Source organism: Colobus angolensis, unplaced genomic scaffold (genome assembly GCF_000951035.1).
Source record: "Colobus angolensis palliatus isolate OR3802 unplaced genomic scaffold, Cang.pa_1.0 Scaffold566, whole genome shotgun sequence".
Taxonomy (NCBI): domain Eukaryota; kingdom Metazoa; phylum Chordata; class Mammalia; order Primates; family Cercopithecidae; genus Colobus; species Colobus angolensis.
The window spans coordinates 860,062-884,070 of NW_012119221.1; the positions used below are offsets into that span (position 1 = coordinate 860,062).

The following is a 24,009-nucleotide window of genomic DNA, read 5'->3' on the forward strand; positions in this document are numbered from 1 at the left end:
CTCTCGGCGCTGAACCCGCTGGGCGCGGTGTGGCTCACGCTGACCGCCGCCTTCCTGCTCACCCTACTGCTGCAGCTCCTGCCGCCTGGCCTGCTCCCGGACTGCGCGATCTTTCAGGACCTGATACGCTATGGGAAAACGAAGTGTGGGGAGCCGCCGCGCCCCGCCGCCTGCCGCGCCTTTGATGTCCCCAAGAGGTAACCGAGCCGCGGTGGCCCAGGCGCGGAGAGTTCAGGGCGCCCCGGCTCGCGGGCAGCCGGCAGGGGGCAGCAGAGGCGGCACCCGGCCTATGAGGCACCCGCGGGTTCCTGGGCGCAGGACTGCGCTCCCTCCGCCTGACCCCGGCCATGCCCGGGCTGTTGCGTGGCTCGGGGGAGCAGTGCCCAGGTGTCCGCGGACGCCGAGGGAGAACGGAGCCGCTTGCACTCGGCTGGAGGAATGTGAACTGGTAGCCGCACGGAGCCTTTCCCCGTGGGAAATGGCAACGCATCCGAATTTAGGCCTGGTCATCCGAATTTAGGCAGCAAAATGAAGTCCCCCTTGCCCCAAATTCTCCTCTTGCCCGTCCCCTGCACTCCAGTGGCTCATACTCTAACTTGAGGTCACCAGAATCATTTGTGGAAATGAAGTCAGGCTGGCTCTTTGGCCTCGGCTTCCCCCATTTCTCTCCCCAACCCTCGCAGTGGGAACAAAGGACTGAGTCGCCCTAGCCCGCACCTAGGCAGGTGCCCCTGGGGAAGGTGATCCAAGGTGCACGTCATAGGCAGGCCCGTCCCGAAGCTCCATTTGACTTTCGAAAGATTCTGTAACCCAGTTCAGCGAAAGATTAAATCGTCAGGGTTTGAATAGAATCAGAGATTGTGAGACCTGTTATAATTTTCTTCTCCTTTTTCCACTTTGAATTCAGGACACAGCTGGAAAGAGTTGGCCAAATACTATTCGAGGTGGTAGAAATAGAACAGTGCCTCTTAAGATGAATCTTAGGCCCAGCGCAGTGGCTCCCGCCTATAATCCTAGCACTTTAGGAGGCCGAGGCAGGCGGATCGCTCGAGCTCAGGAGTTCAAGACCAGGCTGGGAAATATAGTGCGACTCCGTCTCTCCTGAAAATATAAAAAATTGGCAGGGCGTGGTGGCGTGTGCCTGTAGTGCCAGCTACTTGGAATGAAGGCAGGAAGATCATTTGAGATCAGGCGTTAGAGACTGCAGTGAACTATAATCATGCCACTGTACTCTAGCCTTGATAACAAAGACCTTGTATTAAAAAAAATTTTTTTTTTAAAGTTTAAAAACATCTGGGTTATCGCTTGAAACACTCATAGGCAGTGCCCCAGGTCCGCAGGCAACAAAGGGACAAGTATAACTTGGCTTCTAAAACTTGGATAATCTGTGATTTTGACTGTCAGAGAAAGATGTGTCAGGTGTTAACACAGAAGGGAGAACTAGGTCATTCTGAGGCACCCTAAAGGGAAGAAGTAGAAGTACATGAAACAAACTGATCAAACCTCCTGTTTCCTAGAGGCTCTCTTTAAGCAAAAAATTGCCTGTTACCCCATTTGTAATCAGGGTTAAGTCCTTTGAACTTCGCAGCAATTTATTTTCTGAGTTTTGAGAAAGGTACTAGTCTAGTGTACCTGGATTAAATGGCACGTGTAAAATCATCCCCTGAACTTGCATACACACCAGCTGTTGCAACTCAAGTCTGTTATTATATGACAGTCAAGAAAAAGACTTGATGCCTTTTCCTTATTCATTACTGTGACAATTGGTACTCTTTGGACTTCCTGTAATTTCTACTGTATTGTGAAACAATTTACACCTTTTTCTTCTTCCAGAATTCTACAGTAGAACCTCCCATAGTGTTCAAGTGCCCTTTTTTCCCTCTCTCTCTAAATTTAAACAGACGTCTCTTTTAGTACTGGAGAAGGTACAAAACATCCAGACCAGTAATGAAAGGCGTTTTTATTGCAACAAAAAAAAGATAACTTGCATCAAAACTGGCAGTGTCTCCAAAAAATTAATACATGTATTACTCTCTTTTCAAATTTTGTACCCCTGTTTATATGAAAAAGGGAGATAGACTTGGGTGGAGGTAAGAGTCTATGGCCTCTTTTTTATATGTCTGTATTTTCCAAAGAGTCTTCATTGACAAGATGCTTATCACTTTTATCATTTTAAAAAAATGTGTTAATGGCTAAGGAGCATGTAAGAGAGATTTTACTGGTTTATTAATAGTAACCACCATTGACTAAGTGCTTACGTATATGATTATGTGATGACTACTAAGGAGTACATGCCTTTCCTCATTTAATCCTCACAGTAGACCTGTGAGGGAGATGTTATTGTCATTATTCCCATTTACACATGTGCAAACTCAAACTTAGAAGATAGCACTTGTGCAATGATACTAGTACTAGCAAGGGTGGTACCTCAACCCTGCCTGTTGGAATTTAAATCCCAAGCTCTTATGCTCTGGTATACTTCATGGGAAATATCTTGTACCATGTGAAGCTCAATCTGTGTGAAAGATCAAGTAGGAATGGATTTATCCCAGATAGTAGCATTTAGTAAATACCTTGGTTAATCCAAATTTAAAATCATTTGGTAACGTTAACCTTGATACTTATATTTGAATATTTTTCCTGTGCAAAATCTAGTAGTACTCTTTTTTTTTGAGATGGAGTCTCGCTGTCACCCAGGCTGGAATGTAGTGGCTTGATCTTGGCTCACTGCAACCTCTGCCTCCTGGGTTCAAGCAATTCTCCTCCCTCAGCCTCCTGAGTAGCTGGGACTAGAGGTGCACACCACCATGCCCAGCTAATTTTTGTATTTTTTAGTAGAATGGGGTTTCGACATTTTGGCCAGGCTGGTCTTGAACTCATGACCTCAAGTGATCCACCTGCCTTGGCCTCCCAAAGTGCTGGGATTACAGGCATTAGCCATTGCACCTGGCCCTCTAGCAGTACTCTTAAAAATGAAAAGAAGTTCATAATTGCTATAGTTAAAAATAGGCAGTTGTAAATCACATTTCTGCAAATAAGGCAGTATGTAGGTAATTTTGTTTGGAATTGTTTTTTTCTTTCCTAAGGAGGCAAGAATAAAACCTAAAATCGGTTCTTGGAATGTTTGTTTCCATGACTCCTGTCTGGTAGATTTTTTTTTTTTTTTTTTGAATTAAGGTGATGGTTGCTTTTTTTTGTTTTCCTTTTGGTTCCTAGAGTTTTGATTTCCCAGAAAGTCTAAATAAACAGGCAACCTCGAACATGTATCATGATGCTTTGGGTTGCATAGTGAATGTAGAAGAACTTCTTAAATTTCAAAATGATTCCAAATGGTATCGAAGCTTTGCAATTGAATTGGGCTGTAGAGGCAAAAAGAGCTGCCCAGACTTTCCCCACTGGAATCCAGGGAGCATTAACTGGAGGTTCAGAGGATCTGTGGATAGAATTCAGGGCAAACTTGGGTTGGAAGAAAGTTAATGTCTTTATTTTCACTACCCTCTAGCTGAAATTTAGCATTGCCTTAATTATGAATATAATCTACAAACCACAGTAGAATTAGCAGTACCTGCAACTCTGTGATAGTTTTTTTATATTACATTAAGAATATTGATGATACCTCAAAATATTACTGTTTTCATCGCTATGAGAACACTATAGTCTTTCACCACTAGATCTTGTTATTAGACACATTAAGAAGTATACATATTACAGGCCGGGTGCGGTGGCTCACGCCTGTAATCCCAGCACTTTGGGAGGCTGAGGCGGGTAGATCACCTGAGGTTGGGAGTTCGAGACCAGCCTGGCCGAAATGGTGAAACCCCATCTCTACTAAAAATACAAAAATTAGCAGGCATGGTGGTGAGCACTGGTAATTCCAGCTACTCGGGAGGCTGAGGTAGGAGAACAGCTTGAACCTGGGAGGTGTAGGTTGAAGTGAGCCAAGATTGCGCCACTGCACTCCAGCCTGGGCAACAAGATTAAAACTCTGTCTGAAAAAGAAAGAAAGAAATATACGTATTACTATATTGCAGATTTGTTTTTTAGTAGTTGCATTACTTGTGTGTCACTATAATTGGTTTCCTTTGTAAGCCCGCTGCATTTTACATTATGCTTGTATAATTTTTTTTGTAAATTGACAATTTATCATCATATAAATTTATAGGTTACAAAGTGATGTCATAAATTGTGGATGAGATGTGGAATAATTAAATCAAGCTAGTTAACATATCCAATACTTCAGATACACTTCTGTGATGAGAACATCAATTTTGAAATGTATAATACTCCATTATTAAGTATATGCAACACACTGTACAATATAACTCAAAAAAGGCATAAAACATATTTTTCCTAAGATTTTGTACCTTTTGACTATCATTAATTTTTTTTTTTTTTTTTTGAGACAGTCTTACTCTGTCATCCAGGCTGGAATGCCGTGGCCCAGTCTCCGCTCACTGCAACCTCCACCTCCTGGGTTCAAGCGATTCTCCTGCCTCAGCACCCCCAGTAGCTGGGATTACAGGCATGTGACACCACACCTGGCTAATTTTTTTTGTATTTTTAGTAGAGATGGGGTTTTGCCATGTTGTCCAAGCTGGCCTGGAACTCCTGACCTCAGATGATCTGCCCACTTTGGCCTCCCAAAGTGCTGGGATTATAGGCGTGAGTCACCATGTGCCTGGCCTCAATTTTCTTTTTTTTTTTCTTGAGACAGGGTTTCACTCTTGTTGCGCAGGCTGGAGTGCAATGGCGCAATATCGGCTCACTGCAACATCTACCTCCCGAATTCAAGCGATTCTGCTGCCCAAGCCCCCCAGCAGCTGGGAACACAGGTATGCACCACCATGCACAGACATTTTTGCATTTTTAGCAGACATGGGGTTTCACCATGTTGGCCAACTGGTCTTGAACTCCTGACCTCAGAAGATCCACCTACCCACCTCGGCCTCCCAAAGCGCCGGGACCACAGGCGTGAGCCACCGTGCCCAGCCTGGCCTAACATTTTTATGAGACAAAATATCAGTTTCAAAACAGCATCAAAAAGTGAGCAGGCCAAGCACAGTGGCTCACACCTGCAATCCCAGCACCCTGGGAGGCCGAGGCATATTTTTCTGTGCTAAAAATACGTATTTGTCTCTACTAAAAATACCAAAAAAAAAAAAAAAAAAAAAAAATTAGCTGGCCACTCAGGAAGCTGAGGCAGGACAATCGCCCAAACCTGCGAGGCAGAGGCTGCAGTGAGCTGAGACTGTGCCACTGCACTCCAGCCTGGGCAACAAGAGCAAAACTTCGTCACAAAAAAAAAAAAAAAAAGCGGGAGTGAGCATGTTTAACCATCCTCAGCTCATAATAGAGCAAATAGGTCAACAGAATAATAATTCACGCTCTTGCATGTGTAATGAACTGGCAATAAGAAAAAGTTCGTTGAAGAAAGGCAGAGGAACTGTGCCTTATAAGAATTAGAATCGAGGGGCTCCATAATCATCTGGCATTCATTCAATGTTGTATCTGTGGTTAGAAATGTACATGATACGAACTCCAGGAACCTTAGGGATTCTTCTTTTAAGGTTCCAGTCAACTGTGGCCACAATATAACACTTATGCTGAGTTACTCTCTGTACTAAGCAGTCATCTGCATAGGTTCCTTTGTGTGTACATGGTAATCCTTCAAATCTTGGGTCCTTGGTGATTCTTAGTGTCACTTGATACTTCTGCTCCAATTTCTCAATTTCAGGCATTATATAATCAGTTATACAAGGAATACACTTGGCATACAGACAGTCCATCATGGACTGCACTAAGTCCAGTTCGGCTTTTGTGGAAAAGTTGACAAAGGTTGGTATCAATGAGGATGTGGTAAGGTGGGCCCAGCTGTGTATTATATTGGAAAAATAAGCAGGTAGGGTGTTGGGGAATTTCTCTTTCCTTCAACACACTGGGATCCTTCTTTTCTTTCTTTTTAGGTTTTAATCTATCCTTTTCTTTAAGCCTCTGATCTCCGAGACTAAGCATTCGCTTCATGGTCGGATATTTCCTTGTTTTCTTTTGCTTCCCCATGGTCATGCCACACACCTGTGCTTGTATAGTATTTTGAGAAGGGCTGTAGCCTTCCCCAAACTGTCAAAGGGGTCCATGATGGAGAAATGGTGAGAACCCCTGCTCTAGACTGTAAACTTTTCATGCGTTTATATTTGTCTTGTTTGCTACCATATCCCTAGCTTAACGCCTGACTGGTAATAAGGACCTTGGTCAGTGTGTTTTGAATGAATGACAAAAAGTGGTTTGAGGTTTAATTAGTTTGCTGATTAGCTGGATGCCTACTCTGAGAGTAACTTCAGAAGAGGTGCTTACCTTCTCTCATTCATTTATTTAACCAGTGTTTATGGATACCTACTGTGTGCCAGGAATCATTCTAGGCTCCTTAGAGCTTATCCTCTAGGAAGGCAGACAGTAACATGTCAACAAATATTGTAAAACCAGCCAGATAATTTCAGATGACTATAAGTGCTTTAGAGGAAATCTAGCAGGGTTATTTGATCATGAGCAAGACTGGAGTGGGCATGAGTGACAACATAGAAGGATGGATGGGGTTGGGGAGACAGCAGCTTGCCAGGGCCTTGCAACCTATGCTGGAGTTTGGATGTTATTCTGAGTGAGTGGAAGCTACTGAGGGCTTTGTGTGGGAGGGGGAGGCATTGCATTGTGTGATTTATGTTTTAAAGGATGATTGGCCATCATGTGGAAAAGACTGGGTAAGAGGCTACTGTGGTGGTCCAGGCAAGAGATGGTGATGGTGTGCATTAGCATAATAGTGAGAGGTGAAGCCAGCTGGACTTCCTGAGCCACATGGGGACTTGGAGAACTTTTCTGTCTAGCTAAAGGTTTGTAAAGGTACCAATCAGCTAAAAACGCACCCATCAGCGCTCTGTGTCTAGCTAAAGGTTTGTAAAGGCAGCAATCAGCAGTCTGTAAAAACGGACCAATCAGCATTCTGTAAAATGGACCAATCAGCACTCTGTAAGATGGACCAATCAGTACTGTGTATAATGGGCCAATCAGCAGAATGTAGGTGGGGCCAATTAAGGGAATAAAAGCTGGCCACGGGAGCTGGCAGCAGCAAGGCGCGCGTTTCTATGCTGTGGGAGGAGTGTGTTTTTGCTCTTCACAATAAATCGTGCTGCTGCTCACTGTTGGGGTCTGTACTACCTTTATGAGCTTTAACACTCACCACGAAGGTCTGCCACTTCACTCCTGATGTCAAATGAGACCACGAACCCACTGGAAGGAAGAAACTCTGGACACATCTGAACATCTGAGGGAACAAACTCCAGACACACCATCTTTAAGAGCTGTAACACTCACCGCCAGGGTCTGCAGCTTCATTGTTGAAGTCAGCAAGACCAAAAACCCACCGGAAGGAACCAATTTTGGACACGATAGCACCTGTTGGTCTCGTTGGTGGTGATATTAAAGCATTCAGCACAGGGCCAGGGATCTAACCAGAACTCAGTAAACATTAATTCCCCTCCTTAATCCCATAATGCCTCTGACTGGGGCCTGGAGTCTGTTCCAGCAGTCAGCAAGTACATTTTTGTGTGTTTGTTTGTTTTGAGATGGAGTCTCGCTCTGTTGCCCAGGCTGGAGTGCAGTGGCGCAGTCTGGGCTCACTGCAGCCTCCCATCTCCTGGGTTCAAGTGATTCTCTTGTCTCAGCCTCCCAAGAAGCTGGGACTACAGGTGTGCCCCACCACACCTGGCTAATTTTTGTATTTTTAGTAGAGATGGGGTTTTATCATGTTGGCCAGGCTGGTCTTGAACTCCTGACCTCAGATGATCCGCCCACCTCAGCCTTTCAAAGTGCTGGGATTACAGGCGTGAGGCACCGCGCTCGGCCAGCAAATGTGTATTACTATTAAAAATAGATTATGTCTTGTAGGCCCCAAACTGTAGAGTAGCTTCTAATTCATAGTAAAAGCCCAAGACCTCATACAGTCTCATTCCCACTACCTTACCGACTTTATCTCTAGTTTGCCCCGTCTGGCTTTATTCCGGGTTTGAGGGCATTTCTGTTAGTTTTCTCTCCTACTTGCACTGCCTGTTTCCGTCTACCTGGAAAGGCCTTTCCCCAGATAGCCACGTGGTTTATCCTCTCACTTCCTGTAATTCTACTCAAATTACCTTCTCAATGAGGCCCCTCCGTGTCTGTTTTGTTTGATGTTATAATTCTGCCATCCAAGCATTCCTTCTTCGCCTTTTCTGCTTTAGTTTTCTCAGTAGTATCACCTGACATGCTATAAAATTTACTTTGTGCATGTGTGTGTGTGCGTACGCTTGTGTAAGCTCCATGAGGGCAGGAATTGTCTATTGCGTTTGCTGCTGTATCCCCAGAGCCTGGAGCAGTTGTGACTTAAAGTAAGCACTCAAATGTTTGTTAAATGAGGGAGGGCTCACTCAGCACCTTGTATTATCCTATAAGGATCACCTTATCCCTACTTACAAGGACTTGGACAACAGTGCTACAAGTAAGCAAAGTGCCAAAGGAGGAAAAAAGGAGATTGTCCAAAACAGAAGACAGTGGAGATTTTAGATCAGCTTTTGGAGGTTCAAGCTGGGTCTTTAAAAACAAACAAGAGCTATGTATGACTTGCTCTAAAGAATAGAAAATGTGTAGGCCTGGTGCGGTGGCTCATGCCTGTAATCCCAGCACTTCAGGAGGCCGAGGTGGGCGGATCACGAGATCAGGAGATCCAGACCATCCTGGCTAACACGGTGAAACCCTGTCTCTACTAAAAATACCAAAAATTAGCCGGGCGTGGTGGCAGAAGCCTGTAGTCCCAGCTACTCGGGAGACTGAGGCAGGAGAATGGCGTGAACCTGGGAGGCAGAGTTTGCAATGAACCGAGATCATGCCACTGCACTTCAGCCTGGGCACCAGAGCGAGACTCAGTCTAAAAAAAGAAAAAAGAATAGAAAATGTATGGAGGGAAATCAGGCAAGCAAAACAAAATGTGGGAATAAAAAGCAACACAATATGCCTGTGAATGAAAGACACCATGACACAAGTAGAGCACAGCATGGTGTAGCCTAGCAACTTACACAAAACCCACTTGAGTGATATGCTTGACTTTAGGCTTGATATAAATCGGTACGTGTAACATAAGGATAGAAAAGCAAGTTCAGGCATGACTAGATTGCATGAATGAGAGCACAATAGTATGATTTTAACTTCATAGTCATCAGGGCTGCCGCTTACTGTGTGACATTGGATAAGTAACTTAACCTCTCTGAGCCTTGGGTTTCTCATCTGCCACACGAAGATAACCATATAAGCTTCATAGGATTGTTATGAAGATGAATTAAATAGTCCTAACTGTTTTGTCACGCTCTACCCGGCACCTCTTACCCCCACAACTAGACTATTCTCTACGTAGTTACCAGAGGGATATATTTTTGCTTAAAAGAATGATGAAATATATGACCAACGCTTTCTTTTGCCTCCTTTTTTTTTTTTATTGAGACAAAGTATTGCTCTGTCTCCCGGGCTGGAGTGCAGTGGTGTAATCTCGGCTCACTGTAACCTCCGCCCCCTAGGTTTAAACGATTCTCCTATCTCAGCCTCCCAAGTAGCTGGGATTACAGGCATGTGCCAGCACGCCTGGCTAATTTTTGTATTTTTAGTAGAAACAGGGTTTCACCATGTTGGCCAGGCTGGTTTGGAACTCCTGAACTCAGGTAATCCGCCCACCTCGGCCTCCTAAAGTGCTGGGATTACAGGCCTGAGCCACCGCACCCAGCGTCTTTTGCTGCCTTTTAAAATGTTTTTATTGTGGTAAATTATACATAACTTAAATTTTACTTTTTAAATGTTTTTTAAATATATAGTTAGGTAGCTTTAAATACATTCATATTGTTATCCAGCTATCACCACCACCTATCTCCAGAATCCATCAGCCAGAGGGATTTTTAGGGTTTTGTTTGTTTGTTTGTTTTGAGACAGAATCTCGCTTTGTCACCCAGGCTGGAGTGCTGTGGCATGACCACCACTTACTGCTTGGCCTCCCGAGTAGCTGGAACTACAGGCATGCATCGTCACACACGGCAAATTTTTTTCTTTTTTTTTTTTTTTTTAAGTAGAGATGGGGCCTCATTATGTTGCTCAGGCTAGAGGGATTTATTTATTTATTTATTTATTTTATTTATTTGAGACGGAGTCTCACTCTGTCGCCCAGGCTGGAGTGCAATGGCGCGATCTTGGCTCACTGCAACCTCCACCTCCCGGGTAGGCTAGAGGGAATTTTAAAACATAAATTACTACCTCAAGTCACTGCTCTGCCCAAATGGCTCCCCATTATAAAAGCTAGTGGCCTTACAGGGCTTCATGTCCTCTCCCCACTCCTGCCTCACCTTCTACGCTCACCGTTGGCCATGCCACAGCAGCTGCACAGATGTCTTTTAATGTTCCTTGAACACCACTAATATACACCCACCACATTGCCTTTGCAGTTGTTATTTCTTCTGCCTAGAAAGTTCTTACCCTAGAAATCCAAAAGGATGACTCCTTCTAGCCAAATGTCACTTCCAGAGAAGCCATCCTTGACCACCCATCCAGAACAGCCTCCCCTCTGCACCCTCTGTCCCCTGACCCAGCATTATGCTAGATGTCTGCAGGTTTAGTTGTCGACTGTCTGACTCTCCACTGTAAGGTAAACTCCATCAAGGCAGAGACCTGGTCTGTTTACTCCCTGCTGAGTCTCCAGTTTCTAGAATATTGCCCAATACATTTGAAGTGCTCAGTAAATATTTGTGAAAAAATTAAGTAGGTAAAGTGGCTGGTCGAGAAATTGTCCTTCAGAAGCTATCCCTCCTGCCTTTCCCTGGGAGCCTGCAGAACAGCATGTTCTTGACCTTCCACTCTGCTCCACGAAGCTCAGCCCATACCTGGGGTCAGTTGTGGGAAGCGTATCTTAAGGAAGACCCTGTGGTATAACTGAAGATCAGTAGCCACGGGTGGCGATTGACCTTGATGCATGAACTTCTGTGAAAAGTAGGCTCTTGAGCCTGGAGAAGATCCCAATTGGGAATCACAGGATGGCTCTCTTCAAATAGTTTAAGAGCTGTTGTGTAGAAATAAAATTCTTGTTCTGTGTGGCCAGAGATGGCAAATCCAGTGATAGAATTTTATTTATTTATTTTTTAAGACACAGGGTCTTGCTCTATTGCCCAGGCTGGAGTGCAGAAGCTGGATCACAGCTCACTATAACCTCAAACTCCTGGCCTCAAGGGATCCTCTCACCTTGGCCTCCCAAAGCCCTGGGATTACAGGCATGAGTCACCATGCCTGGCCAGTGATAGAATTTGCTAACAGTAATTGGCAGAGTGGAGTGGGTTGCCATGGAATGATCAGGTTGGATCAGAGTTTATCAGACTGAGTTTGTAGGCATGATCTCAGGGGCTGTGCATTCTCTTACAGGCATATTCTGGATCATCTGGAGGAGCCCCTGAGATTATGTTTAATCCTCTTTTGGCACCAGGTTGTCTTTTATTGTCATAGACTAATGAGAAAAAGAAAAGAAGGAGTGGGATTTAATATATACATGATGCATTGAAGACCAGGGAAAGCCAGATGACCACCAGGCACTCTATAGAGTCAGAAAGGTTTCAGAATGAATAGAAAAAAATAGAAAAGTATACATAAACAGACCTCAAAAGAACCTATGAGGGGCTGGACATGGTGGCTCACACCTGTAATCCCAGCACTTTGGGAAGCCAATGCGGGAGGGATCTCGAGCCCAGGAGTTTGGGACCAGCCTGAGCAACGTAGGGAGATCGCATCTATAAAAAATTTAAAAGTTAGCCAGGCATGGTGGACTACTACACGCCTGTGGTCCCAGCTACTTGGAAAGCTGAGGTGTGAGGATCACTTGAACCTGGGAGGTCAATGTTGCAGTGAACTGTGATCACGACACTGCACTCCAGCCTGGACGACACAGCAAGACCCTGTCTCAAAAGAAAAAAAAAAAAAGAAGAACCTGCTAGGCCCTAGGCCCTGTGCCATATTAGGTGATTTTTTTTGGTCAGCAAATCAACATCGTCTTTCACATTAAATTAACATTGCTAATTTCAATTGCATTGGTTTTGTGGTCCTGTTTGTATTTAATTTGTAGATGTGTTGATTGCAAAACAGGCCCTGTAGTTGTCTGAGAATTATAACCATAAGGAGTTAATACCTAGTTTTATGATTATAGTATTAGTCATTTATAATAAAAGTAATTTAGGTCAACCTAATTTGGAAAAACACTGAGTCATGCCTAAAGATCTTTTACTTCCTCTAGCCCCAAATATCTGTGATTATGCAAATCGTGTGTAGCAGTTGTATGGCTATTCCTGCAATATTGTTTGGGATATAGAAATCAAAATCTTTCACAGATTTAGCTTGTTTTAGCACAATCTAGGTTCTCTTTGCAAGGACCTGCAGCCTCCGTTTTGGGAACTTGAACCCAATTCTGTTACCCAGCAATCTGAGAGATTGCTAACTAAACTTTATTCTAAGTTTAACACAGTCGGTTGTGTTCTTGTTAACCTCAGAGAGGCCTCTTTTTCTGAAAGTTAATTGGTCCCATTATTTGAAAGGAAATTTTAAAAATCTGAACACCTACAGGATTCAGATTCTATTAAAAAGCAAAAGTATACTTTGGGAATGGAGGGGTGGGGAAAGACAGAGAAACTAAAAATAATCTTCCCACATAACAGCTTAAAGTGGATTTAACCTAATTATTGCCTCACTTGTTTTCCTTTTGCAGGTATTTTTCCCACTTTTATATCATCTCAGTGCTGTGGAATGGCTTCCTGCTTTGGTGCCTTACACAATCTCTGTTCCTGGGAGCACCTTTTCCAAGCTGGCTTCATGGTTTGCTCAGAATTCTCGGGGCAGCACAGTTCCAGGGTAAGGACTCCCCCGGCTTATGACAACACTGCATCCTATTCCTGTCATTCCTGTCTGCAAGGGAGCGGTTTTTGGCATTTTGTCTCCTCTCTCAGGCGTCTCCTCCGAAGGGCCTGGGAAGTGGAGGATGAGGGCAAAAAAGAGCTTTGCACAGTTCATTGCTGGATGGCCGAAGGGATGTCCCTAAGCCCTTCCCTGAGAAGGAGACAGAGCCAAGAGTTAGCACTTCTGACTTCCCAGCAAGTGCTGTGCTGTGTGCAGAACTGGCTGTCCTCCCTCTGGTATTTTTAGTACTGTTGATAAATGTATAAAGAAGTCTTTACACAAAAGGGGGAAAGCTTTTAGGATCCATCGGATTTGTCTGGAAACAGTTATCATTTATACTGTTCCAACCAAGATAATGACTTAGAACTCCAGAAATGTGATTTAAAAATTACTTTTTCATTCGTACCTGTAATCCCAGTACTTTGCGAGGCCAAGACGGGTGGATCACTTGAGATCAGGAGTTCGAGACCAGCCTGGCCAATGGGGTAAAACCCTGACTCTACTAAAAATACAAAAATTAGCTGGGCGTGGTGGCAGGCGTTATTGTAATCCCAGCTACTCGGCAGGCTGAGGCAAGAGAATCGCTTGAACCTGGGAGATGGAGGTTGCCATGAGCTGAGACTGAACTACTGCACTCCAGGCCTGGGCAACAGAGGGAGACTTCATCTCAAATAAATAAATAAATAAATGAATAAAATAAATAAAAATTACTTTTTGAAAAACATGGAAAAAAAAGTTATGCTGCAAGGCTTTGGTAGTATAATAAAATTGACTAAACAGTTGTTGAACAGACGATTACAAAATAGCCTTTAAATTTGCCATCCTCAGCATCAGGATGAAGAACATGTAAAAACAGTTTTTTGTTTTTTGAGATGGAGTTTCACTCACGTTGCCCAGGCTGGAATGCAATGGCACGATCTCGGCTAACTGCAACCTCTGCCTCCCAGGTTCAAGCGATTCTCCTGCCTCAGCCTCCTGAGTAGCTGGGATTACAGGCATGCGCAGCTAATTTTGTAATTTTGGTAGAGAGATGGGGTTTCTCCATGTTGGTCAGGCTGGTCTCGAATTCCCAACCTCAGGTGATTCGCCCGCCTGGGCCTCCCAAAGTGCTGGGATTACAGGCGTGAGCCACTGTGCCCAGCCAGCACAGTTTTTAAAATAACGAACTGGGCCAGGCACAGTGGCTCACGCCTGTAGTCCCAGCACTTTGGGAGGCCGAGGCAGGCGGATCACGAGGTCAAGAGATCGAGACCATCCTGACAGGGTGAAACCCTGTCTCTACTAGAAATACAAAAGTTAGCCAGGGGCGCCTGTAGTCCCCGCTACTCGGGAGGCTGAGCCAGGAGAATGGCGTGAACCCAGGAGGTGGAGCTTGCAGTGAGCCGAGATCGCCCCACTGTACTCCAGCCTGGGCGACAGAGTGAGACTCCGTCTCAAAAAAAAAATAATAAAAATAAAGAATTGAAGATGAAAACTATGAAATGTCCTCAATTAAGGTCAGGCAGAGTGTGAGGGGCAGAATTAGAAACAAATTGTTCTGGTTTTATCTCTGTCCTTTGTTCCAGTGGCCAAACCACTGGCACCCTGGAAACAGTCCTTTTCTGTATAACCAGAGAAACTGGTTGCAAGAGATGACAATTAGAAGAGCAAACCCGAGCTGGGTGTGGTGGCTTATGTCTGTTATCCCAGCACTTTGGGAGGCCAAGGTGGGCAGATCATTTGAGGTCAAGAGTTCAAGACCACCCTAGCCAACATGGTGAAATCCCGTTTCTACTAAAAATACAAAACTTAGTTGGGTGTACTGGCGCATGCCTGTAACCCCAGCTACTCGGTAGCCTGAGGTGAGAGAATCGCTTGAACCCAAGAGACGGAGGTTGCAGCGAGCCAAGATTGCACCTTTGCACTCTAGACTAAGAGGACAGAGTGAGACTCCGTCTCAAAAAAAAAAAAAAAAAGAACAAACCCTGCTGGGCACAGTGGACAGTGACTCATGCCTGTAATCCCAGCACTTTGGGAGGCTGAAGCAGGTGTATCACTTGAGGTCAGGAGTTCAAGACCAGCCTGGCCAACATGGTGAAACCCTGTCTCTACTAAAAATACAAAAGATTAGCTGGGCATGGTGGCACGTGCCTGTAATCCCAGTTACTCAGGAGGCTGAGGCAGGAGAATGGCTTGAACCCAGGAGGCAAAGGTTGCAGTGAGCTGAGATCCTGCCAGTCCACTCCAGCCTGGGTGACAGGGCAAGACTCCGTCTCAAAAAGAAGAGCAAACCCGTGTACATCCTCTGTGGGAGGGCAGGGTACATCAGCGGATCTCACTCCACTCATTAAAACTTCGTCTCTTCGTTTGTTTACTGTGGGACTGACTGGGGTGGTTTCGTATTTGGAGGGTTGGTTGTGAGGATATGAGGAATTCTATTTGTTTGCTTTAACTTGTTCCTAAGGAGTTAAAACTAAGTTTTAGTTCATTTAAAATACAAAAACAGTCAAAGCTAATCTGTGCTGATAGAGGTCAGGATAGGGGTTGTTCCCCATGGTAAGTTTGGGGGAGGGGTAGTGCCTGGAAGGGAACACTAGGGGGTGCTGGTCGTGTTCTGTTTCTTTTTCTTTTTTTTTTTTTTTTTGAGAGGGAGTCTCGCTAGCTCTGTCGCCCAGGCTGGAGTGCAGTGGCCGGATCTCAGCTCGCTGCAAGCTCCGCCTCCTGCGTTTACGCCATTCTCCTGCCTCAGCCTCCCCAGTAGCTGGGACTACAGGCGCCCGCCACCTCACCCAGCTAGTTTTTTGTATTTTTTAGTAGAGACGGGGTTTCACCATGTTAGCCAGGATGGTCTCGATCTCCTCACCTCGTGATCCGCCCGTCTCGGCCTCCCAAAGTGCTGGGATTATAGGCTTGAGCCACCGCGCCTGGCCTTTTTGTTTGTTTGTTTTTTTAGGATGGAGTCTCACTCTGTTGCCCAGGCGGAGTGCAGTGGCCTGATCTCAACTCACTGTAATCTCCCTCTCCCAGATTCAAGTGATTGGCCAGCCTCAGCCTTCCGAGTAGCTGGGACTACAGGCATGTGCCACCATGCCTGGCTAATTTTTGTATTTTCAGTAGAGACAGGGGTTTCACTATGTTGGCCAGGCTGGTCTCGAACTCCTGACCTCGTGATCCACCCACCTTGGCCTCCCAAAGTGCTGGGATTACAGGCATGAGCCACTGCACCCAGCCTGTTTCTTTTGTTTCATTTTTTAATTTTTTTTTTTTTTTTTAAGAGAGAGGGTCTCGCTCTGTTGTCCAGGCTGGAGTGCCATGGCATGATCATAGCTCACCCCAGCCTTTAACTCCTGGGCTCAAGCGATCCTCCCTCCTCTGCCTCTTGAGTAGTTGGGACTACAGGTGCATGCCACCGTGCCCAGCTAATTTTTTTAAATGTTTTTAGAGATGGGGGACCTGCTCTGTTGCCTAGGCTGGTCTCAAACTCCTGGTCTCAAGCGATCTCCTCCAACCTCAGCTCCCTAAAGTGTTCTGTTTCTGGATCTGAGTGCTGTTATATGGGTGGGATTGGTTGGCTTAATTTGTAAAAGTTAATTAAGTTGCATCTTTATGGTGTGCATGCGTGCGTGTGTGTGTGTGTGTGTATGAGACCTTTTTTTTTTTAAATGGAGATACAGTCTCACTCTGTCTCCTAGGCTGGAGTGCAGTGACCTGATCTTGGCTCACTGCAACCGCCCCCTCCTGGGTTCAAGCAATTCTCCTACCTCAGCCTCCCAAGTAGCTTGCCGCCACACCTGGCTAATTTTTTGTATTTTTAGTAGAGATGAGGTTTCACTCCTGAGCTCAGGCAATCTGCCCGCCTCGGCCTCCCAAAGTGCTAAGATTACAGGCATGAGCCACCGGACCCAGCTGTGACTCATTTTTTTTTTTTTTTTTAAGTGACTGGGTGTGGTATCTCACACCTACAATCCCAGCACTTTGGGAGGCTGAGGCTGGAGGATGGCTTGAGGCCGGGAGTTCGAGACCAGCCTGGGCAACATAGGGAGACCCTGTCTCTAAAAAAAAAATTGTTTTTAAATTAGTCAGGCGTGGTGGCACATGACTGTAGTCCTAGCTATTGAGGAGGCTGAGACAGGATCACTTGAGCTCAGGAGTTCAAAGCTGCAGTGAGGCCTGACTATGCCACTGCACTCCAGCCTGGGTGACAGAGCAAGACCCTGTCTCAAAAATAAAATAAAGAAGTTGACACATAAAATTAACCAAAAAATAAAAAGAGAAAAACTAAGTGTGTGTTTTTTAAAGCCAGCTTTTCTTCAGAATTTTTGGTGGGCAGGTCGTGAAAGACAGGTGGGGAAGTAGATCTTGGGCTCACCATCCCTCTAAAAGTATAATTTCTTTTTTTTTTAATGTGGAAAGAAATGCATAACTCTGTTTGTGTTCCTGTCCCCCTCTCTGCCTCTGTGGTGCCTGAGATGCTGGGAATCCCATGGCTGGGGCCACTCAGAGGCCACTGGGAACTCTTCCAGACAGTTTGCATCTGGCTGTTAGTGCCAGGGACCAGAGACCCACAGACCTCTTCACAGACCTCCTGACCATGATGTCCCATGAAGCCTGGAAGGCTGTCAAACAATGAAGCAGTCGAGGGATGGGTGTTTGGGCCAGCCCTGTCACTAGATTACCGTATAACTGTGTAATTTGAGTGAAGTCAAATTCCTTGACTTCATTTGTCCCATTTCTTCCTTACTACCAAAAAGGAAGATGTTAGACGGAATTTCATACTGTACTTAACAGTAGGGAAAAACAAAACTTTGGATTAATCCCAGAAGAGAAATGCTGACCCTGTCGCCTTCTGAATTGTAGGAGGGGAGCTGGCGCTGTCTGCATTCTTAGTGCTAGTATTTCTGTGGCTGCACAGCTTACGAAGACTCTTCGAGTGCCTCTACGTCAGTGTCTTCTCCAATGTCATGATTCACGTCGTACAGTACTGTTTTGGACTTGTCTACTATGTCCTTGTTGGCCTAACTGTGCTAAGCCAAGTGCCAATGGATGGCAGGAATGGTGAGTGGGTCCAGCCCTGCCAGGAGCTGCCTCCCACCCCAGGGTATATGAGGTGCTCTCAGGGTTTGTGCTCTGCTAAGCATTATAAGACATGCAAAAGAAAGAGACAGGCCCAGTGCATTTTGCAGAGTTTTAAGGAGATGAGCCTCAAATCGATTTTAAAAGGCCGGGCATGGTGGCTCACACCTGTAATCCCACCACTTTGGGAGGCCGAGGCAGGTGGATCACTTGAGGCCAGGAGTTTGAGACCAGCCTGGCCAACATGGTGAAACTCTGTCTCTACTAAAAATAAAAAAAAATTAGCCAGGCGTGGTGGCACACGCCTGTAGTCCCAGCTACTGGGGAGGCTGAGGCAGGAGAATTGCTTGAAACCGGGAGGTGGAGGTTGCAGTGAGCCAAGATCGCACCACTGCACTTCAGCCTGGGCAACAGAGCGAGACTCCATCTCAAAAAAGAAAAGAAAATGAGGGAAGGGAGTGGTGCTTGCATGGAGTTGGGATTTGCAGAGGGGGTGGGGAGCCGTTTTGTTGCCACTTAGTTCTTGTGATTGTTCCCATCACAACAGAGCTTTTCTTCAAGTGATACTGCCTGAGGGGAGAGGACAAAGAGTACTGTGGTAGTGAAAATTGTGTTTTAGTCTCTAAGCTCTCACTAGCTAGAAAGAGGGAAGCCAAACCATGACCTTGTTTAGGAGAAGGAAATGAAAGGGATTTTTTGTTTTATGGGGGGAGGAGGGGACGTTATCTAACACATATGACTACCAGTTTTGTAAAAACAATGCATGATTATAAAGAAATCAAGTCACTTGGGGTGATGGAAATGAGTTTATAGTGCTGAGGTTAACCTGACCTTGCAGCCTTAGTATCTGTCAGTCTAGACCCTGTAGGTCTGTAATGACCATTGTCTCTAAACCCAGGGCTCCATGTTTCCAGCTGCCCTGTCCATCCTCGTAAACTCTAGCGATTTCCAACAATCTGTGAGTGAGCTTCCTCCTCAGGTTAGATTTTGGTATGAGTGCCCCATGAAAGTCTTCTCTCTTTTGCTGTAGCTCAACCTAAGGCCTCTGACTAGAGGAGTGATTTTAAAGGAGGATTTATTGATGATCTTTCTCAATTCATGAATTATTCATTGGCTCCAGCCACTTAGCTATCATCTCTCTGTCTGATGCCTCTGAACTTATTCCTCCCTGGCATGTCTGTGGTGGCATTCTGCCAGCCAGTACAATGGAAGGGGCTGTCATTCCTGGTGGGCAGTGCTGGTTCTCCCCCTAAAGGAACTCTGCAGAGCACTTCAGTGTGTTCATGTCTGTTGGCATTACCTGCCTCTCCCAGAGTTTCCTCTACTGGCTACATCTCAACTTCTGCCTTCCCTCCTGCATAGACAGTCAAGGAAGAGGAGCCCATAAAAATAACTTTCCAAGCACTCCTTTCTGAAGCTGTTTTCTGTTTCACCTCTTGTCCTTCCAGGGTCATGTGGGATCATTTGGGACAATATGGGGAAAGTTGGTTTCAGTAACTCATTGAGAGAAAACACATTGGGGCATTTGCCAACCAAAGGGTGTGATAGAAATAACATGGGCTCCAGAGTCTCATGGGCCTGCATCTGGCTCATTGAGCTTCTCTGAGCCTCAGAGGCTTCATTAGTAATTACTGACACATACTGATTTCACAGGGTTCTTCTTAATGTGAAAAGAAGACTCTGCAAACTAGGATGTAACTATAAGGACTGGGATCTTGCCTGACTTATTTCCTGCTTTATCCTTTGTACCTGCAGCAGGGCCAGGCTTAGTAGGCACTCCTTAAGTAACTAATGAATAAACAAGTAAATACTGAGTAGAACTGAGGAAATGTGACCCTTCCATCTGCCTCCCTTTTCCTGCATTATAATTCTGGCATTACCCTTAACAAATCCTTTTTCCCATAGGTAAATTCTCAGCATTTAGAGTAAAGGACTTATTAGTGATTTGAACTTCCAGACACTCTAACTTTTCATCCTGTTGACTTGCTCTTGAAGCCTATCAGATTTAAAACTGTATTTTTAATATTTTGCTTATTTCATTTTTGTAGACACAGGTTCTCCCTATGTTGGCAGGCTGGTCTCAAACCCCTCAAGTCATCCTCCTGCCTTGGTCCCCCAAAGTGCCAGGATTGCAGGTGTGAGCCACTGTACCCAGTCTGTTTTGAACTTTTTTAAAAATATAACCTAGTAGTTAAATGCCTAAACTTATAAACACTAAAAGACTATAGTAGATTGATTATATAAAACAAGCTTTTAAAAAATAAACTGACACAGGTAGACCGGTGGATTTTCATCAGTCCTTAACTGTCATTAACTGATTCCTGCTTTGAGGTGGCCATGTGGAATTGCATGATCCTTGGTTCTCTTACTTGAATCAGCTTTTTAGGCTTCCCCCTTGGCTCCAGAGCCTCAGGCTCTTGCCCATTATCAGTGGACACATTTGTTTCTTCAGTCAAGCCTCAGACTAAGCTAACTGCTTCCTGCTGCTCAGAGGGAAGTCTCTGTTTTCTGAAGCCAGTGGTTTGCGCCACAGGTCACCAGGTGGTCTGTGTTTTTCCCTTCTTCCTAGCAGCCAGAGAAGAAAGTGGAAGATGAGGCTTTGAGTGTTTCCACTCCTGAAACTCAGTCTCTCGACTGTGTTCTCTCTTATCCAGACCTGGATGGCATCGAGTTGTTCATCTTGCAGTTTACTGTCCCCCTCTTTTGAGAAAGACCCCTGGTAGCCTTCCCACTGCTGATTTCCTTCATTGGCCAGAGCTAGTCAAGTCAGCATTCCGCTTTCAGGCTCTCCCTAGCAGGATGGTAGCTCAGAGAGAGATTTCCTTAGAAAGTGTTTTTCTTCACTGTAAAACATAAGAAGACTTAAAACTGGACTTAGCAAGGTAAACACAAAAGAGTCTTACCATGCGAAAGTAGATCACAGTAGGGGAGCTGAACTTTGTGCTTGAACCATTTAGAGAAGAAGCAAGAGAATGTGTCTGTATGGAATTCTCTGCCACGGGGACTGAAGCTGCCCGTAACTGATGAACATATCTTCTTTGTCCAGAGAGACAGAGCTCTGCCCTCTGTACTGGGAAATTACATCAGGAAATGACATCGGGATATTGAGGAACAGGTTCCCCTCTTTGTACTTGGGAAATTACATTAGGATATTGAGGAACAGAATAAGTGGATAATTGTGTTTCTGCTGACTAAATGATTTGTTTAATTCCCTGAGCCTGTGAAATTGTTTAGTGTTGGCTAACAATTCTTATTCCTATAGCCTACGTAACAGGGAAAAATGTACTGATGCAAGCACGGTGGTTCCATATTCTCGGGATGATGATGTTCATCTGGTCATCTGCCCATCAGTATAAGTGCCATGTTATTCTCAGCAATCTCAGGAAAAATAAAGCAGGTGAGACCTCTTTTAAAGCCTCTGCATATGGATTTTAACCCTCAGAAGTTAGTTCTCCATGGGCCTGTATACTTTTCCTTCCTGCCCTAGTTAGTTGACTATATCAAATATTTATTTTTGGCAAGACACTTCTCTGGGCCTCGATCTTCCTATCTGAAAACGAGAGCCTTACATTGAAAGACCTCTCTGGACCCAAGTAGTTCTGACATTCTGTGATTCTACATTTTGTATCTCATCAGCATGTGAGAACTAAGTGTTACCATGGAGTTAGTACCAGCCACAGCATAAAAACTTGACCTTTAAGTTAGTTTGTGTCGACTTATTACAGGTACAATTTCCATTAGGTTTTTTGAAATATTAGAAATTGAATAGGCCAGGCACAGTGGCTCACGCCTGTAATCCCAGCACTTTGGGAAGCCAAGGTAGGTGGATCACTTGAGGTCAGGAGTTCAAGATCAGCCTGGCCAACATGGTGAAACCCCATCTCTACTAAAAATACAAAAATCAGCTGGGTGTAGTGGTGTGGGCACCTGTAGTCCCAGCTACTTGGGAGGCTGAGGCACTAGAATCACTTGAACCCGGGAGGCGGAGGTTGCAGTGAGCCGAGATCGTGCCACTGCACTCCAGCTGGGGTGACAGAGCGAGACTCTGTCTCAAAAAAAAAAAAAAAATGAATAGTTTTATTTATTTATTTTATTTTTGAGATGGAGTCTCGCTCTGCCACCCAGGCTGGAGTGCAATGGCACGATCTCGGCTCACTGCAACCTCCGCCTCCCGGGTTCAAGTGATTCTCCTGCCTCAGCCTCTCAAGTAGCTGGAACTACAGGCGTGCACCACCACACCCAGCTAATTTTTGTATTTTTTTAGTAGAGACAAGGTTTCACCACGTTAGCCAGGGTGGTCTCGAAATCCTGACCTCAGGTGATCCACCCACCTCGGCCTCCCAAAGTGCCCTAATTATAGGCGTGAGCCACTGTGCCTGGCTTATTATTTATTTTATTTTATTTTATTTTATTTATTTTGAGACAGACTCTCACTCTGTCACCCAGGCTGGAGTGCAGTGGCGCCACCTCAGCTCACTGCAACCTCCGCCTCCTAGGTTCAAGCGATTCTCATGCCTCAGCCTCCCAAGTAACTGGGATTATAGGCATGTGCCACCACACCTGGCTAATTTTTATATTTTTAGTAGAGACGGGGTTTCATCATGTTGGCCAGGCTGGTTTCGAACTCCTGACCTCAGGTGATCCGCCCACCTCAGTCTCCCAAAGTGCTAGGATTACAAGCATGAGCCACCGCGTCTGGCCAAAAAATTGAATAGTTTTAATATTTATCAAGTACTTATTTTGTCCCAGGCCCTGTTCTGAGTGCTTTACATATAGCTTCACAATGCCGACATGAGATGACAGACTAGTCTTCATTTTACAGATGAGGAAACTAAGGCACAAAGAGGTTAAGCAATTTATCTAAAGTTACACAGCTAGTAAGTGGGAGAGCCAGGATTTAAACTTGTGCAGTCTGACTCTGGAGTAGTCTGAGCTCTTAAGTAGTAGCTTGGAGGATTGCTGGAGTAACTGGCTTTTCTCTTGTGCTTATTGACAGTTGACAATTTAACCTAAGCATATGACTTTTCAATATGTAATAGACTGACAGAAGTGTGACAGGATGGTGGTTTACACACATCTATGATACTCTTCTAAATAAGAGTTTCTGGGCTGGGCAGGTTGGCTCACACTGATAATCCCAGCACTTTGGGAGGCTGAGATGGGAGGATCACTTGAGTCCAGCGGTTTGAGACCAACCTGGGCAACATAGGCAGACCCTGTCTTTACAAAAAATTCAAAAAATGAGCCAGGCATGGTGGTGCGTACCTGTGGTTCTAGCCACTGGGGAGTTTGAGATGGGAGGATTGCCTGGGCCTGGAAGGATGAGGCTACAGTGAGCCATGCCTGCACCACTGCACTCCAGCCTGGACAACAGAGCAAGACTGTGTCTCAAAAAAATAAAAAACGTTTCTGTAAATGATTTGGGAGTGAAGTGGTGAAACTTTCTTTTCAAACCTTTAAATGCTTATGAGATCTTCTTTTACCCTTTCAGGAGTGGTCATTCACTGTAACCACAGGATCCCATTTGGAGACTGGTTTGAATATGTTTCTTCTCCTAACTACTTAGCAGAACTGATGATCTACGTTTCCATGGCTGTCACCTTTGGGTTCCACAACTTCACCTGGTGGCTAGTGGTGACAAATGTCTTCTTTAGTCAGGCCTTGTCTGCCTTTCTCAGCCACCAATTCTACAAAAGCAAATTTGTCTCTTACCCGAAGCATAGAAAAGCTTTCCTACCATTTTTGTTTTAAGTTAACCTCAGTCATGAAGAATGCAAACCAGGTGATGGTTTCAATGCCTAAGGACAGTGAAGTCTGGAGCCCAAAGTACAGTTTTGGCAGAGCTGTTTAAAACTCTCCATTCCATATCTATATCCCACAGGTTTTCACTGAATGAGCATGGCAGTGCCACGCAAGAAAATGAATCTCCAAAGTATCTTTAAAGAATAAATACTAATGGCAGATCTGCGA

General features: G+C 45.0%; 1 protein-coding gene and 1 pseudogene across 1 annotated transcript; one reads left to right on the forward strand and one right to left on the reverse strand.

Moving 5' to 3' along the window:
- SRD5A3 (steroid 5 alpha-reductase 3) lies at positions 1 to 24,009 on the forward strand (the record flags this gene model as incomplete). The annotated part of the gene is made up of 5 exons (XM_011961706.1): positions 1 to 197; positions 12,800 to 12,942; positions 17,824 to 18,021; positions 21,302 to 21,436; positions 23,531 to 24,009. Coding segments are annotated over 5 exons (933 nt in total), but the record flags the coding sequence as incomplete, so codon positions are not given.
- Positions 5,460 to 6,057, reverse strand: LOC105525910 (annotated as a pseudogene).